Raw genomic sequence first — 19,099 nt, 5'->3', positions numbered from 1 at the left:
GAGAAGCAGGTAGACCAAAGAGTAAAGAGGAGCAGTAGAAGAGGCGAGAGAAGATAAGGGAGATTAAAAGTTTAGTAGCATGGAAGGTGAGAGATGAGCAGACTTTGCGAATATTAAAGAGGTGGTAGCGACAGGCGCGAGAAGTAAGAGGAATATGGTGGGAAAAGGAGAGGGAGGAGTCAAAGTGAATGCCTAGATTGTGAGCGTGGGCAGAGATAGGAAGATTAGGGGGGAAAAGTGAATGAAAGGTGGAGGAGAGGGAGGGAGAAGAGTGTTGGCGGCGAAAAATAAGACTTCAGTCTTATCTATAGAGGAAAAGAAAGCGGGATGACATCCCGGATGTCCGGGTTGACATCCGGGATAACAACCCTTCATTTGAAGGGTTATACATCAAAACCATGGGAAAATATATCAATAAGTACAGCTGTGGGGATGGGAAGGGCCTTAACAGTCTGTCAGCCTGCGCCTGGTAGGCCAGAGCGCAGCAATGGTCTGGCAAGGGCTCAAGGCTGCTACTTTCCCTGTCTACCCCCTGCCCCCCATATTGAAAAGTATCCCCCCATAGGGTTGGCACACAGGCAAAGAGCTGAAAGGTTGTATTCCTATGGGAGAGGGGGGGTTCTGCGCGATTAGAGTGTGCCCAATCGCCCAATGCTAGGAGGAGGCTGAGGAGTGAGGGAAAGGGCAAATGGAGGGCAGGCATGGGCAGACCAGAAACAAAATGGAGAACACCCTGGAAGAGGTGCCTAGGTGGCTGAGAGAATGCAGCAGTTACTGGGGGATTCAGCCCATGTTTCCAGCCTCTAATTGGTCGGTGCCTCTCTCCCGTATGCTATTCAAAAATAAACATACTTGGCGACACCTTTTCTGATGGTCAATTTATAACATTACATTGATTTAGGAAATGAGCGTGTCCATCATCTCTTGAGGTATTTATCTGTATGTTATACTACGTAATACTTTGAAAAATGTGTTCACAACCTTTTCAGCACAACTCCAGACATTTCAACTATATCGAATCAAAGAGAAAGGAAATAGATTGACAAGCTTTATAATGGAGTAATCAAGGAGACGGTATCAGACAGGAAATAGATTGACAAGCTTTATAATGGAGTAAACTGGGGAGACAGTATCAGAAAGGAAATAGATTGACAAGCTTAATAATGGAGTAATCAAGGAGACAGTATCCAGAGAATTATCAACCAGATGCTCAGCCAAGCGAGCACCAATTAATTTCCGCAGTGCCCACAGTGGAAACATTGCCAGGATAGCTATGCCAGTATAGCTATAAAAACAACTAAACCTTTCCAAGGGTGTCAGTGTTTCTCTTCATGTGAAACGTGGTTGGTTTAAGAGACTCTTGTCATCAAAGCAGTGGTCCATTCAAAAGTGTCTCTTTTAAGAGAAATTGGAATATGGTTGACAACATGAAGTCATAATATAAAAGGCCAAATGATTACTCACCTCTCAAGTGGAAAGAAGGGTCTCACGTCTTCTTCTTTAAGGCTATAAACAAAAACATACAGCAGGTGCACATTAAAATCAAATGTCAAACAAAAACAAAGCTCCTATACTCTAAAACTTTGAAACTCGTCAGTAAGTAGCAAAGAACTTAAAAGTGGGAAGAATTCAGCACGATGCACTATGTTAAAAGGGGATACCATTACCTTTGCAGCACAGGGAACCCATTAACCCTTTCCAATCCATAAAGAGAAGAATGTTCCTAATTGTACTTACACCATGTTCATTGAGTTGGAGACCACGTTCGATCGTGTTCTTCGCATTAGGTTTTGTAACACCTTAATAGATCTAGGTAATTGCACTCACCCCGCTTCTTTCAGCAATTCAACTTCTCAATAACAAAAATAAAGTTGTAGTGATGTGAAACCTGAATGGTGAGGCACTAAGGTCCTTTAATATAAAAATGAGGGTTGGACAAGTATTCATTCTTGCACCAAAATTGTTTCGTATTGTTAACAATGGTGTGATAGATCGCCTATTAGCCATCTTCACCGATGCTCCATGCATGGCCGGAGAGAAATATCCAACTCTTATGTTTGCCGACAACACCATTCTCATTTCATTGTCCCCTGTTGGTCTTAGAGCCCTATTTGTTTTATTTGAGGATTTCTGCCATAAAAAACGGCTTAACCCTCAATACCCCAAAACCTACAATTTCGGTTATCTTCAAAAAAGAGAATGAACAAAAACCAATTCAAGCCTGACATTGAATTACAAGAAGAGGAGATAGAGCATTTCAAAACATGTGATTACCTCAGTCTTAATATTAAGTGTTCCTGGGCCATTCAAGCTGAGAAGGCGAATGGATGCTAGCCAGGTACAGAGTGGCAATTGCCAGATTCAATAGGGTAGTAAGAGTTTCTTTGGTGGCATATAGGCTACAGGCCCAGCGCAGAATGATGGGGCAATGTGAACTACAGTTGTCTCTCTATTTCTGAAAACAGGTTTGTGAAGAACATCTTGGGGTTAACAATTAACACTTAATATACCACTCTGAATGGAAATCAATCGCTCAGGGACAGGCTCCCAGGCTAAATTAAGACCTTGGTGCTATTGGGTTAGAGTATGGGCCTCCCCCAAGCTAACTAAATACAGAGAAGCCATAAAAGATCCATTAGCACAGGAAGAGGAAACATCGGGCAGGATTGGCTGCAGTGAAACCTGGAGCATGGCAGATAAAATGAACAATCTAACCAAGTCCATTGTAAAGAAGGCTGATAATGTCAAGAACCATGAAGCAATAATGTAAAAAATCAGTGGAACAGGGTGTTTTAGGAATTACAGGGAAATTAAGAGAATATATGACTTTGAGGGGTATCTAGATTATCTGAAGCCCAGAATACTTGATACCCCTTTACATCAAATTCAGAATTGGGACATTGCCCATGGCTGCACTGCTAACTACATTGGAATAGTGCAAACACATATACATACAATTGCTGCAAAGAAAGGGGAGAACATCTTTCTTGATAAAATGTCAGTTATAAAAGGAGACATTTTAAACCCTTGTGTTTAGCCCAGGAGGTCAGAGGGACAGCACAAGCCATTGCTCTGTGCCATGGTACCAACGATGTACTGACTGTACAACTGGTGGTAAATTACCTCTACATAGCATGGCTAAGGAGACAAGCTACAATAAAATTAGCAAATGGATTCTCGCCGCCTCTTAGGGAGATTTATCCTTTTTGTGCTTCACCTCCTCTCCTAATGAGACCCCCAGCACTTTTGCTGGACTTCTGGATGTTTTTCTTTCAATCCTGAATGAGTGGATCCTTTTTCCACTCATTCATTCTTGTCAGCTCTGTCTTTTGGAACTCTATTCTTTATATTCTACCTGTAATTGGAGCCTGTCTGCTCCATAGCTCTTAAAGGCATCTGTGTTTAACTAATGCAGCACACAGCTCCTTGTGGGCAGTGTTGCTGGGGACCCTTAATGTCCTCCTTTAAGATTATTTTTCTATATCCTCAAGTAACAACAGTTCTATGGATAGAGAGATAATTAGTATCTCTCTCAAAACTCAATAGTCTGAGTGATTGGCACACACCACCTTCAGCGGAGTGCTAAAGGGATACTTAGTATCCCCCTTCTCTCTGCTCTTGTGACTTTTTAGTCACATAGAATCACCTAATAATGGCTGGTGGCACCGGACCTGTCCTACCAACTATTGTGTATTGTTTAGACCGCAGGCTATGTCCATAGCCTCGGTAGTGCACAATAGGGGCACCCAAGTACCAACTTGGGGCCTCCCTTCTTTTTTGCCATTACTAGCATGGCTGTTCTTTGCTAGCCCTCCTTCTACCATTCTGGGAGGGGGAGGTATGTGTGTGTTTTGCCTTTGGCGGGAACCAATAGGAATCCCCGGCTAGGCTCCAGAGTGTCTGGGCAGGCAGGACGTGGGGGAGGAGTCTTTCAGCCCCCTGTCCTACGGAATGCCCGAATAAGTCCAGCTCCCACAGGGGGTATGGCTGTCCTGATTGGACAGCCAAACGCCCCTTTCTGTAAAATGCTGAGAGAGATTACAGAGCAGTGTGTGCTGGAACTGTATAAAAGGTAGGCTTCTGGAGTGTAAAGCAGGTCGACCACAGGAAACAGAAGTAACCAAAGAAGACGATCAGAGACCCCTGCAGACCCTTTGCAAGACCGTGAAGCAATCACTACTGTCCTGACTGCGTTTTTTATGCGACAGAGGAGCTCCGAAGAGGACGACTCCTTCCCTTTGGCTGGTGGGAACAACCAGTCCCAAGGCGAACTTTGAAACAAGCCATCTCCTGTGGTCGTATGAGCTTCCAGAGCTGCGGAACCCCAATACCAGGGGACCAGCTGCCCATTTCGAGTGCATCGTCGTGGAAAGGCTGAATCCACCCAAATCTTTGCTGAACCCTTAAGGACACTCCAGGGATCTGATCCAACTCGCCCAGGCAACCTCACCTGAGTGTGGGACTGCAGGAAGCGAAGACGATTGACCAGGCGATCCGTGTCCTTTGTTGGTGCTGCTGAAAAAGTGGCAAAATCGCAGAGTGAACCAAGAAGTTGCTGAAAGTCCGCTTCCATGTCTTCCGTCGAGACTGCTGACTGAGAGACACCTTCCATTGTCCTGCCTTTTGTCATCAGATCAAGGAATCCAGAGGGTCGGGTCCAGAGCTGCCACATTGCGGAGAAGCGAACACAAACACTTTCTTCAAACAAAAGGTATTGTGGTGAAAAAGGTATTGCTTACCTGATTCCATGAAGTCGCTCCAGAGCATTGGAGTGCACTTAGAGATGACCAGGGCAGCCCCCTCTTACCTCTGACTGAAGCCGCTGCTGGTGTCCCATTCTCGAGTCCGTTTTTAAGTCTCCTTTGTTAGTTGCTAACTTGCTGCTTCAATAACTTTAGGCACTGGAAGAAATCTGCAGGAACTCTTCATAATTCGATGTTTGTCAAGACTTCATGCCCTCTCCGAACTGCCTCTACCTAGGGTTGTGTTTTTGGACTTAAAAGTCTTGCCAGGTGAAGAAACCGTCTCTAGAACCTTGAACTAAGCTCGTGTTGCACTAACCACTTATTTTCCTCCCTTTAAGTGACTTTTCTATATGTGTTTGCAGAGTAAATACATTACTGTATGACCTGTTGAAGAGTGTGCAATAACCGATAATACGATAACATTGGGCCTCAATACGAGTCCGGCGGTAACCGAGCCGGAAAAACGGGCAGGTTACAGCCGGACTCGTATTACCATTCCGCCTCTATGATTCCTGGAATTACCGCAACATTACGACCTCGGAGACCCAGGAATTCCGGAGGCGGAATAGTGTAAGTCCCCATTCCCATGGAGCCCCATAGGACTCCATGGGGATGGGGACCATGGAAACACTGGTTCCGTCTCTGACAGAGCCGGTGTTTCCATGTCCCCCTGCAGGTGGGTGGTGTTAAACCCGAGTGACACCTCCCGCCTGCAGGACTCTAAATCAGCCGGTCGGGAAAGAATGGTGGTGGCGGTTTTACCACCACCGTTCTTTCCGGACCGGCAGGGTCGTAATGAGGCCCATTGTCTTTTCCCTTAGTCACGTTACTACAAATGTAACCACGAATAAACACAAAAGTGAAAGTGCCCTTTGAAGTGTATTATCTAGTATTCCTAAGTATTCTATCGTTAACGTCTGAAGTATTTAAAGTGCTTATCTGTTGTGCCTGTCTAGCTAAGATTCAGTGTACTTACCTACAGCTCACACCTTCCTCTTAAGATTAGCTTGAATTTTCTGCCACACTATCAAGGTCCTGAGCTAGTACAGACTGATACTAAGAGTTGGGGATCTACAAACCACTGGAATAGTTTACTAAAGTCTTACTGCCATTAGGACTTTAGGAAAACTCCCCTAATACCGCCAGCATGGCTTTTACATGTACCGACTGGCAGATTTTGTGTATTTTATTATTGGGTAAAGAAAAAATGAAATGCATCTCTTTTAAACTGTATTTTAAAATGGTATATTATGAACGTGTTTAGGTTTGCATTTGTATTGTGGACTGCATGACACATTGTCGATTAAGGGCAATAAACTGACAGAAGAATGTTGCTGACTGTATCTGTACCAATTGTTATGCAGCAATGCTCTCTGAGTAGAGGCACGTGCTGTTGAACACCCTTGTGCATAAAGGATGTGATATTGTTTCATTTTTTAAGATATTTTGGCATCTGAACATCATCTCTTGCTGAATGTCAAGCCTCTGGCCATCATCTTAGTTTTCTACTTTAAGAAGGAAACGGAAGGTTTGACTACTGTGAAGCCACCTCCATTTCCATGAATAGAAGAAGATCCAAATCTTTCATCTATGGACATGGTGATTTGACAGGTCCTGTAGCATAGCAGGAGAATGAAAAAGAAAGGAACAACCAGTCACCAGGGAATACGGACTTGCATGAGTCCAGGATTCTGAGGAGCTGTGGAGAAACCAGAGAGCAGGACATTTTGAGGAGGGCCAGAGAAGCTAAACGTTAGCAGATGAGCGATGCAGAATTACTAAGCAGTTACGAGGAGCTGGAGACCCATACCTTACACCACCGTGGCCCAGAGTCTTGTAGTGCTCTCCTAATCTCCAATGATCCGAACCACCAGTAATTTGCATATCATGTGTGACAGGCCGGTAGAAAGAAACTCTGTCACCGTGTTTCCAGAACTGAAACTTAGACACCAAGTACATGTTAAGGTTGTTTTTAATTAACCTTTTATATAAATAGAAAATGTCAGGATAATGGCAACCGCAATAACCAAGGTGTCGAATGGTGATGCCTCCAAGTGTCTGGTCGAAATGTGAGGGAAGGGCCAGTTCTCTCAACAACGGGTAAACAGAACATGCTTTTCTCCTTTTGCCTCAAAGGGGTCCAGAAGAAAAATATTCTGTCTCTCCAAGTTCCAGAAATCAAATCAAAACAATCCAGGACAAAAGACAGGTGGAAAGCAAAGTGTTCGAAAAATTCCTCCAAGTCCAACAAAACATAAAGAGGCAAACCAAATGCTTCTCTCCCCAAAGGGGATGTCGCTGCGCCTCCCGATGCAGAGCTGTTGGGGGCTATCGGTCCTGTGAATCTTGGCATGGGTCGCAGATTTTTCCCAGCCATGCACTCACAGTTCTCAGGCAGCCACATTTTTCCAGGGCCTCTCTGCTTGCTGCATCTTAGCTGATTTTCTTGGGGCGCTCTCCTGGTCGGCTAGCAAAGACTTCTTGGTGAACTAGGCCCAATGCTGGCACTTCCATGTGGGTTTGGTTCGCACTGGTGGGCTTTGTCAGAGAAGCGTGGCCTTACTCTCACCTTCCACTGACTGCTCCTCCTGCCACTGTCCCTGGGCCCTATTCCCACCAGGACTACTTCTGGACTTATCTTCCTGCCCCCAAAACCCCCCATCAACCTAAGGGGCGTTTTCTTGTTCTCTCCCCTGCCTAGGATGGCATGGCTCTATCCCCCTTTCCAGCTTTTTAGTCCCTTCTTCCCCCTCCTGATGGAATGTCTTGTCTTCCTCCTGACAACAACACACTCTCCTTGGCAGGTGCCTCCCCTTCTCACTGTAATCTTCTTTTGCCTCCAAATTGTTTCTTCCCTCCTCTCCACACCAAATCTCTCCTCCTAGCTCTTGACACACCCATGCACCACAGGACAGACAACTATTACTCCCCTCATCTAACTCTACAAGCCCTTCATTTAAACCAATCTCTTCCTCATCTCTACACCAAGCTTCAGCCTCCTGAGCATGCACAAGTATCCCCTCCTTCTTAATCTCAGGAGTTGCTCTCTCCTGGCACAGGTTCTCAAGGGTAGTGGTCTGCCAAGGTCTACTGCTGTCCCAAAACTTGACACTGACTGGGCTAGCTGCTTTTTAAAGTTTGATCTCTCCATCCCTTGGTTTGGTGCTTATTGAGATGAGCTGCCTATGTACTGTTTGGGCTAGGTGAACTGTGATTGAGCTCTGTGTCTGTGTTCATGTGATTTGCAAAGGTACTGCTGTGGGGTGACATAATATAATAATACTTAATACTCAGAGGTTTCTAAGCACGTACCCGGGAATCGAACCTGTGTTGCTCTGCGTCGTTTTGCTTCCAAGACAAACATGTTGCCCCTGTGCTATCCTTCCGAAACTCATTGAGGCCAGCCACCATTTTGGCTTCTTTAATAGCACTTTGTATGAAGCTGCTCTCCTCCCTCACTTTGAAAGCCTTGCAGAGATTGCTACTTTTAATGAAGTCCCTCTATATCTTTGGTATGTGCCTGAGGTCAGAAAATGATAAGTATGGGAAAGGGTTTATTTGTCCAAGTGAGTGTTCATCTCATAGACATTGCAACATTGTGTCTCCGGTGACATTTGCCAAGGTGGTAGAACAAAGTCTGCATTGTTCGGGAGATGCACATTTATTGCTTTCTCTTCTCTACTCCTACAGCGTAACCATGCAATTGTGGGAATGGCTTGCCCTGCACATTTTCCCATCTGATCTCCATCATGGCACGGTTGTTGAAAGAAACAGGTAAGCACACATGCTAGGAAGGTCATAATGCTACAGGTTTGTTTGTGTATGGCTGGAGGGAGGTTCAGGCTTCCTCCATCCTTTGTATCACCTCCTCCATGCTCCTTCTGGAAATCAGGGCCTTCAGCTCTCAAGATGGGCCCAGTTTGTGTCTTTGTGGCCAACCCGTTAATTGTTCCCTGGGCAAATGTAGGGGACTTGTCACATAAGCCCCCTCACTTCCTTGTGGCACTTCCCTGGGGTAGCGAGGCGGGCAATTTTCCTGTGTCCCTTGAAGGCTCTGACTCAGGGATTTTAGTGTCTATAGGCGTATTGGGTTTCAAGGAGGTATACAGGGGAAACAGGAGATCTCCTTAAAGATATTCGATGACCCCTTCAAAACCTGTGTAGATTCCCCACATGTATCAACAGAAAACAGAGCCCATAGACCCACTCTCTGTTTCGAGTGGGTCAGGAACTTCGGTCTTCTGTATGGTTGGAGTCTTCACCTCTTCTTGCGCAGTCGGTTTCTTCATTTAGGTCCGCCTGCTGATCTTTCGAATGCTTGAGTTTCTTCATCGGTCTTCATTTGTCCTGACTTCAGGGCCATGGAATCCCACCTGCTCCTGGGTTAGAGCTTTAGCTTCTCTTTGCTGGAGGACCTTAGTTTCCAATCAAAAACTCATTTCAGGTTCCTCTTGGTCAGCGGCTTTTGTCCTCCTCTAAGGCCAAAGCCAGAGTTGCTACTTGCGGTCACAGTTTCCATGTTTTGTGAATCTCTGTTTATGTTACAACACAGTGTTTGTCATATCTTTAGCAATTCCACATTTAAAGCTTATTGTGACATTTAGAGACATTACTGTCAGTACTTTTGACCCTCCATCCTCAGTGTTTTCTAGCTCCACAGGGCACACTGTAATATTACAATGTTAATAAAGAGCATAGTACTTCATTAAAGTCGACATTCCTTTAGGCCGTGTGTTCATTTGCATGAGGGTGAAGGTCCTTTTTAAATCATTTTTCATATGTTATGTGTGAGAAACCAAAGGGTGTCTCACCCACTAGTTCTCAGGGACTTGTCATCCAGGTGGCCGGGACAAAGCCATCGCTTTTGGATCAAGTTCCTGGGGGTGGACCAGTGAAGGAGTATCACTTAGGTGAAGGGTCTTTAGGGAGTCGGGGTGAGATAGCAGATGGTGAGATGCAGTATTCCCCCTTATTTTGTTTATCCAACCCATCCTATGTTTTAGGATGCTCTGAGGTCCCAACCCCATAACCCCTTTTACACAAACGCTGGGCCGAGGAAGCGGGTGACTGAGAGTAACCAGACTAACTCTCTCACATCGTACTGGACATGTACCGTCAATCGGGTCAGACAAAGTCAGGCACTTTAGCCTTTAGCTGCACACATAGCCGGTGCATCCACGCACCTTATGACTCTCTCTCCCTCCCTCCACTGACTAGAACTGCGGTTCCCGAGGGCGTTCAACCTACCAGCGCTTTGAGATCATAACAACGATACATAAGGCGCTATATAAATGCAAAGTAACATACCATAACATAACTTTACACTATGTCCATACATATGATACCAGTTAGCTCTCTTCGCACGAATGAGGAGAGCTAACACCTCACATGCATCACCTAAAGACATTCTCTGGGTAAGGCATACCTACTGGAGCATAGCAAAGGACCAAGGGGCGAGAGCAGCGGGTGGAAAACCCCAAGAGTTCCCTGCTGAAGGTCGTTGCCTCTGACAGACCACGCAAAAAACATGGAGAAGGGCAGATCCCACAAGTGAAGACTGCATTGTCTTTCAAGGATGCCAGCGACCCTTCCGGGTGAACGGCAGAGTTGGGGAGACGAGGCCAAGCCTGTGGTACTAACCTTGAATTGTGCATTGAATATCGCAAAACCAAGAAAAAGACGCACACAACCGGTGAGATGGCCAGCAATCTGAAAGACTGGTGTGTGTTAAAGTTTGAAATAGCAACATTTTATCACAAGTGAAGGCTGCAGGTGTGTGAGTGAGACACGAGTAAAGGCAGACCTGTAAATGAACTTTGAAGTTAAAGACAGCTGCAAAATCAGCTATACTAAGTAACTGAGTGGTCCGGGGAAAGGAATCAGCCCACTCAAAAGTCTCTGTGAAAAGTAAATAGTTTCAAGCGAAAGAATAGCAAAAGCGAAAAAATGAAATTTAACTCCTATTGAAGGGGAGAGTGAAAGTTGAACTGTGAACTTTGAGTCGAAGTGGTCCAGCCGTGGTCTGAAAAGTAAACCACGCACATTCGAAAGTCTTCGACATCCGAAAGTGGTCTGAGCACGACACAGGGAGACCCGAGGTGAAATACGCTTTGGGAAGAGAGCCCTCCCTGGCAAGTCTGTGTTGAACTTTATTGTGAGACGTCTGAGCCCAGCTGGCAGGGGCCTTTGTGAACATTTTGGTTGAAACATTATTTTGAAATCGAGAAAAGAGATTTAAACGTGAAACTGTTTATTGTCATGGAAGCCAAACCAGATTGTGTTATCCTGCCCACATGGATAGCCTTACTCTGTGGTGAGGTCTAACGTGGGGAGGAGAGCTGGTTCAATCACCTTTAGTCATTTGAACACTGACTTTACCTTTTGCATACATTTCTCCTTTTTAAACTTTTTTGTACAAGAGATAGGGGAGGCATTAGGTTTTGTTAGCATAGGCCATTTGGATTTGACAGACTCAACTAGGACTGCGTTATTTATTATTTGGTGGTCGAGACTACTCCCATCTTAATTATAGCGCAGAATAGGAGTTTCTCCAACCCCAACAATTTCAATAAAGGTTTTACAAATTGTACCCATTTTGACAGTGTCATACTTGTGATACCATGCCTTCCCTACATATAGCAAATGTTTTTAAGGCTCATAGTGCCGGGTTTTACAATGCCCAAAAGGCTTTTTGGGAGATCAATGAAAGTGCATAGTGCATTGTGCTTAATTCCACATTTAAAAAAAAAATTCAAAGAAGTCTGTGAAATTATTACCCTGGCATTTTTTCATGAGACCCTCCATCCTCACTGCTTTCTAGCTCCACAGTGTGCAATTGATTATTACAAGGTTACTAAAGTGCCTAGTGCTTTATCAATAAAATCCACATTGTTTTGCTACATATTTTTATACAGGATATGTCAAATATCTACCATCTTTCACATTTTATGCTTCAGTATTAAAGTGCATGGTGCCTAGACGTGCAAACTCTGCATGATATGAAAAAAATCCATATGCTTTCCGTGTGGACATTTTGCAATCTAGCACCACAATACGCACATGCATTATTGTAATATTAATAACGTGCATATTGTTTCAACAATAACATACACATTTTTATTAGGAGCTTAACATTACTATACATGGAATGTAAAATCTCGTGTATCATCTTTCACATTTTATGCCTCAATGCTCAAGTGCATGGTGCCTTGACAAATCCATCAAGTTGCATGATGTTAATATACTTTCAGTGTGCACATTTCACAATTGGTACATGTTCTTAAAGTGCCAATGCCTATTTTTACTTCAGTTCTCCCATATCTCATTTGCATGTACTTTATAAGTCTCTAAGGTCAAAATCTGATAAACGGCATAGTGCCTATCTAATTTACATAGAGCCCTTTGAGATTTTTTCTCTGTTACTTTACATGCTCTTTTTTTTATTATTCATTGATTTTTGCTCTGTGAAGTAAATCTGTGTATTTTCTGTACCATATACATCTTAATGGTCATTATGCAGTAATTAAACCCGTAGTGTTAAACATTCTCATTTAAAACATATGTTACACAGTTACAATTTTTAATAATACAGTCTAATTTTCTATAAAAAGTAATCCCATTGTAATGTTATCTCTGAGGTATTTATCATTTCTCAGCTTCCTGCTCCATGCATGGGTCTATCCTTTTCTTATAAATATGAACAATTCTTTGTCCAGATTATATACCCTTTCGGCCCTTCAGTATTCATGTCCACAGTGCACCTTGATTATTTTTGCCTCAATTGAAGTTCCCTATCTCCCCCACTTAGATGTTGCAGTATCTGGTGGATAATAAAATATTGCCTAATTTCCACACAGCTCTCATGCATTTCTTCAAAATGTTTTGCAAGTGGGTACGAGAAATCTTTGTCTTTGATAGCTCAAATGTATTGTAGCATTCTCAATTTAGCCATACATTTGGTGCTTCCTATATTCCATTTATTGCACCCACACATGATAACATAAATTAGATGTTGTTTGATCTTTGTAATTTTCCCTGTTCATGGGTGTTTGTATTCTGTAGATTCAAGCCATACCTGCAAGCTTTACGCTTCTGGCATTTTGAGAATCCTTATCTTTCTGTGGTCAACCAGTTTTTCTTAATGTTTTTGGATGCAAGGAAGCTTGGAACGAATATGTTTCTTATCGATAGTGGTTTCCTATATATATGCAACAAGTGGTACGTGGGCAGTACCACATGCAAACTAAAGATTCTGATCTTACAGCACTTGAGGGCCATAAAACCTTCTGAACCTTCATATCTGATGGCGAAGCATTTCAAGGAGTTCTATCCAAACAATGTACATTTGTTCACTTTCTTCGAAGTTGCACATATTGCTATTCAACCCCGAGGTAGAGACAGAATCTAAAGACTATGCTAGTTGGAGACCAAACTTATTTTGGACTTTGATACCAAAGCGCTGCATGGTCATAACATGGACGATTTGGAGTCTGATATTGTATGTTTTATATTAACCATGCTTTTGTTTGTTATAGGCTGTTCCCTTGGCTTTGTATTCAATTGTTGGTCATCTCTGCTGCTCTTCTTGAATTTGCTTTAATATTTTTTAGGTGTATGAATTATTTTTCATTGTATTTTTATGGTTCACGTTCCCATGTTTGGCTTATGATTTTTTTGTGTACATGCATTGGAGGCTTTCTTTGTTTGATGAGGACTGTGCTAGTCATACTGTATGTTACACATTCTTTTTTATATCTAGCTTTTTTGTATTTTTCTGGTGAGTCATGCATCTCATTTTTATTAACATGTTCCTTGATAGGTTTAATACATTAGATACATTGTGATTGCACGTATCAACTTTGTATTTTGTATTATTATGTAACAGATGTATTTTCTCCACTTTGGGTCAATCTAGTCTACAGTTGTGGTACATCGGCTCAGCATGTGCCAGGTATGTTATGCAACCGCATATTACTTCTGGTTCCCATGTGTTGAGCCCTATGGCTCCATTATTGTTATCCATTTCATGCACTGTATGCTAATCCATTGCTATATCCATTAGTGTTCTCTTTGTTTAAATGTGACAGGCTGTTAGTCATTTTGATCACTATGGTCACAATATTACTAACCCACACATACATGTATGTTGAGCATGTCTAGTCTGTCAGTTCCATTATTGTGGTTATGGTTATACTTATAACTGTGGTATTGTTATCATTGGGCTTTCCCACTTAGGTGAATTTACCTTTCGAACATGTCTGCCTGCTTTGCATGTCCCACATTTATAGATTCTCTGTGTTGCCGAAATTAAAGAGGGACCATAAAGTTTTATTAGGCCACATGAATCTTGTTGTGAACAAGCACTCAGGAAGTGTGAAACACGTCATCCTTTACCCCTGTACCCTGCTTTTGTCAGTTTCTCTTTTTTAATCATTACAATTCTGTGTTTTGACTTATTCCACGGTTTCTGCCTACTTTTGCCCAAGAGTCCTTGCAGTGCAGGCGCGGTCCTGCCGCGTTGTGGCTGTTTCTCCTTCATATATATATATATATATATATATATATATATATATATATATATATATATTCAGGAGAAAAAATGTGTTGCAGGGATGTTAAGGTGAACATTTTACGCAACAAAACTGCTGAAATTCAGCGCACAATTCAGGCAAAGCTACCTTAACTTCACGCCCCCTGTTTCAGAGCGTATAACCACAATCATGACATCAGAGATTGCATCACTGGTGACATCACGGGTGACATCACTAATTAAATCATATATGACATCACTGATTACACCACTGATAAAGGGTTGACAGGTTGTGTTACAACGTATTGTTCACCTTAATACCCCTGCAACTAACATTTTTTTCAATGAATTTCAAGGGTTTTGTATGCCATAGTGTGTTTACGGACCACTAGCCATGGCCTTCAGCCGAGTCCACCAAACATGTTCCCCCAATATTTCTTTTGGACCCAATAGATGGCCACGACCTTTGGCCGTGACTACTACACATACCTTTCAGGCCCACTAGCCATGGCCTTTGGCCATGCCCACCATACATGTTCCCCCATTGTTCCTTTTGGAACTGATAGGTGGCCACTGCCTTTGGCAGTGACCACTATACATATCTTTCAGGCCCAGGAGCCAGGGCCACGCACCAAGCCAGCTCCCATCCAACTGCCACTCAACAGAACACTCACTCAATCCGCCACCAGCATTCCAAACCAACATTCCAATGTACTAATGTCCAGGCAAGCACATTACCACAGGGGGTTTCTACAGTGGAGTTCTGCTGAAAACCTCAAATAATGACATTATGCAGGGGCAGATTTGCAAAAGAAGGTGCCATCATCGGAAGATATAAGCACACAGTTTCTCTGAAGAATACCCTACACATCGGAAACATGTCAAACATATTGCTTCATGTGTGTTGAAGGAGAAGTTGCCGATGGTGGCTGTTCAAGAGTAGGTGACAAAACTTGGTCAGAGAATACCCACACCCCAGCTTTCAGGTTTATAGTACCTGTAAATGGCTTCATATTGTCTTTCATTCCAAAATGGTATATCCCATAGTTGCAGGTCCACTGAGTGCCCCCGACTCCGGGCAAACTCTTTCAAAGATTGCAATTCTGCTTGTGCCACTAAAAGCGTAAACATAAGAAATATTGCACATTACTTAAAAATAAAAAGCAGAGAAAAGGCTAACGTCTTAGAATGCATAGTTTGTCAGACTACTAAAAGTAGCTCAACTGTGCGTAATAATCAGTCTGACTTTGGATAGAGGAGACTTCGAAAGACAGTAATGCAGCCCCAGAGAAATAGGCTGGTTACAGTGGCTGGTGATTGCTAAGCTGTGGAAAATTCAGAGATCAGTGAGTTGGCGGGTTTGGACGAGATGTTTGAAAGGGAAGTTTTTCATGCCCTTCTGGGCACGGTCACCGATCACTTCTAGGATGGTGTATTAGGGTTGCAAAATGAACAACCAGACATTAAAAGTAGAGGTCTTGGCATCAAGCATCTTGTACATTTCTTGGAACTTTTGACTACGGTAAAAGTGAAAAACACTCTTCGGTGCCAGCTCTTATACATTAAAATGGGACTGTCATAACATTTTTTATTTTAAAGCATTGAAAGAATTACCAGTGGCACCCTGGAGAATACTTACGGGCTGTAAAAGAAAAGTTACATTGCACCAAAAACGAGACCTTCAGGTGGATCCTGGGTCTGCCATATTTCCCACTGCTTTGGAAGGTGCCATGGCATCTGTTACAAAGCAGCAAACAAAGACAACTGATAACTGCAGGACCATTTTTTCAACAATGAGAATCAATGGCTGCTCTTACAATGTGTCAATAAAGGACTTGAATGCAATGGTACCATTCTGAAATTGACTAATTCACAAGTACATGTAAAATACTATTTTGCAGAGCTATTCTGGCACTGTTTTCACCTGTATTTCCTCATTTCCGTCATTCTTATTTTCTTTTCTATCCTTTGTATTTCTTTTATGCCTTGTTTTTCCATTATTTTGATTCGTTCCTTCTTTTCTTTCATTTGTTCCAGCTGTATCTTCTCATTCCATCTCTCCATTTTCTTCCTTTCTTTCATTTGCTGCCTCTTCGTTCATCTGTCTTTCCTTCATTCACTCCATTATTTTGTACATTCCATCTACCTGTTTATTTTTAACTTCATTTTCATCATTCTTTCCTGCACTCAAACGTGCTGCCTTTGCCTTTTTCTTTTATAACACATAGCAGACTCACAATTAATCACAAGTGTACAAATCTCTCTTGCCCTATATAAAACCTAAGCTCACGCTATAACAAATAGTGATTGTCCCTAGAGAGAGGCGATGTGCCACCTATCTAGAAAATTGGATCGAAAAGAAGGTGCTACAAAACAAAATTAAGAAAACAATTTCATATAGTCCATAAATATTCAAAGAAATCTATAGAGATTCCAGAAAACCTTTGATTTTCGAAGGTGTTCTTCAAAAAGTGATATGCTTCAAAAAATGCTGAGGGAAGAAGAGGGCTATTCTCATTGTAACAAAACCCCGTTCTATTGGTTATTATGCCACTTTTCATTCAGTTTCAGTTTATGGACAGTTTATGGACATATGTTTTCTGTATACGTTTGTGTTTTGTACTTTTCCGGCTAAATTCCTGTGTTCCTTCTTTCTTTCTCAACTTTGTCCCCCTTTTTCGTCTTTCTTACTATTATTCCTTCCTTCCCTTCATTTCTTCTTTCCTTCACCTGTCCTTTGCTTCTATCTTTCATTCATCCCTCCTTTCCTGGAATAGGATGAATGCACAAAGTGTTATGTTCAAAGGAAGTCTAACACCTCCGGCCTCTGTCTATGGAAATCAAGCTCAGATACGCCACTGTGGAAAGGTTGAGGGGAGAAACCCTCCAAAACCATGTTTGTGCATTGTTTCAACCACATTTGTAAGGAGCCTACCAAGTAACTGAATATGTATTTAATAATTATTTTGTTTAAATTTGTGTTCAGGGCTGGCCCCAACCATAGGGTCCCGGAGCACCTTACAAGGTTCAAAGGGTCAAAAGATGGGAGGTGAAACAATTACAAATGTTTTCCACAATACGATAGGAAGATTAGAGTAAACAAATGGTTGTGCAGGGGATGGATTATGTGTGGGGAAACAGGTATATTTTTAGGTTCTTTCAGAAAGTGGTAATGGAGGGTGCAGTGCAGGATGCAGAGGAGACGAGAAGCACTAGTGTGTTTTATGCTCTGGGTGCCCACTGTTTAAATCCTGCATGTTCATTTGCAGAGTGCAATGTGCAGATGATGATGGCTTCCTGGTCTGGTGTTTGTGTGCGTGATGGGTTTCAGTTTGTCATGAAGGTATAGTTTTGAGGTAGATGACTTTGAATACAACAAGTCCTTTGAAGGCAATTCTCCGGGGTACGGGAAGCCAGTAGAGCTGGGGTGATGTGTGAATGTTTAGGAAGTTGGAGGATGTATCTGGCTGCTGTGTTTTGCAGAGGAACAAGGGTGCTGTTGGGGAGTCCAGTGAGGAGCGTATTCCCGTAGTCCAGCTTGGAAAGAAAAACACTGCTTTGTCTGCGATGCAGAAGTCGTCAAGGGGAAGGATGTATCTGTTTTTTCATGGGAGGTGTAGATGTAGGTTGCTTGGTTTTGTAACAGCAGCTATGTAGTAGGTGTGTGAAGGAAGAAGACAGGGCATGATGGGGAAGCCAAGGGATTTGACAGTTGAGGATAGTGATAGGTTTTCTGTGGCAAGTTCTTTGATCCAGGGCGTGAGGTTGGGTTTGTGTCTGGGTGGCAGATGAGGAGGTATTCTGTTTGGTAAGGGTTGAGCTTGGGGAAGTGTATGGCTATCCAAGTGGTGATGGTGGAGAGATAGCTTTTGGGGTTGTGGAGTTGTGAGGGGGATGACATTTGGAAGTGTATTTGTGACTCGTCTGCATATGGACATTGTCATTGCTGAACATCTGTCCAGGGGTTTCTGCATAGGGTTTGAAGGGGAGTGGAGACAAGGATGATCCTTGTGAGACCACGTACCTGACGGGGGTAGGGTCGGACCGATAAGCAGGCATAGAGACAACGTATGTTCTATCAGTGAGGAAGAAGGTTAAACACTTTAGGAAGGTGCCAGGGAGTTTCATCCTGTGGGATAGGATGTTGAGTAGAATAGTGTGGTTGATGGTGTCAAAGGCTGCACAAGGTGTATACGTAGGGCTGTGTAGCCTTTCTCAGTGATGTAGTGGAACTTATCAGGGAATACCAGTGCACTCAGTTCAAAGCACCTCCCTCATGAACATGCAATGCTCTCAAAAAGCCCAATGAAAGAAATCTCCATCAGATTGCCAACATGATATAATAGTTACTATTAATGTAAAGAGAGATACAATTCTTTAATGCTTTTGTGATGAGGTTTTGGGGACACCTAATGGGGTGACTGAGGGGTCTGGCCGCATCCCTAAACTAGAAGATGATGGTTACCCCGACTTAGTCCCAGTCTCATCGTAGGAGGTGGTCACTTGAGGCCTAAGGTCACAGTACACTTAACAAAGCCAGTCCCTGAACTGGGGAATGCAATACTGAATGGCAGTAATGAAACAATGCTTACCCTTTCCTCAAAGGAAAGTCACAAAGTGATTTCTTTCATTTTTTGTGTATTACCACAACTTTCCTCCCTAATTGATAACTTGCATATTTTATTAGCTGGGAGCATGGAATGTCAGGGCCTGAACAGATATAAAGAACCCCCGGTTTCCTCCAATGTAATATAATTATCAAAGCCGCAAATATCAGCACCTGCTATTTTCCATCTAGAAATGCAGAAATACATTCTACATTGCA

At 42.9% G+C, this 19,099-nt stretch overlaps 1 protein-coding gene across 2 annotated transcripts in view; it reads right to left on the bottom strand.

Annotated features, from left to right (window-relative positions):
• LOC138569537 (uncharacterized) overlaps nt 1-19,099 on the bottom strand; it is a 1,144,950-nt gene that overhangs the window by 271,298 nt on the left and 854,553 nt on the right. For both annotated transcript variants that reach the window (XM_069647595.1, XM_069647596.1), the window contains exons 10-11: nt 15,272-15,389; nt 1,465-1,506 (exon numbers count right to left, since the gene is read on the bottom strand). In XM_069647595.1, coding sequence (XP_069503696.1) covers nt 1,465-1,506; nt 15,272-15,389 — 160 coding nt within the window. The remainder of the gene's footprint in view (nt 1-1,464; nt 1,507-15,271; nt 15,390-19,099) is intronic.

This window comes from Ambystoma mexicanum, chromosome 2q (assembly GCF_040938575.1).
Source record: "Ambystoma mexicanum isolate Mex_15411 chromosome 2q, UKY_AmexF1_1, whole genome shotgun sequence".
Lineage (NCBI taxonomy): Eukaryota > Metazoa > Chordata > Amphibia > Caudata > Ambystomatidae > Ambystoma > Ambystoma mexicanum.
The sequence above is the reverse complement of the archived record's forward strand: the minus strand, read 5'-3'. Positions and strand labels throughout refer to the sequence as shown.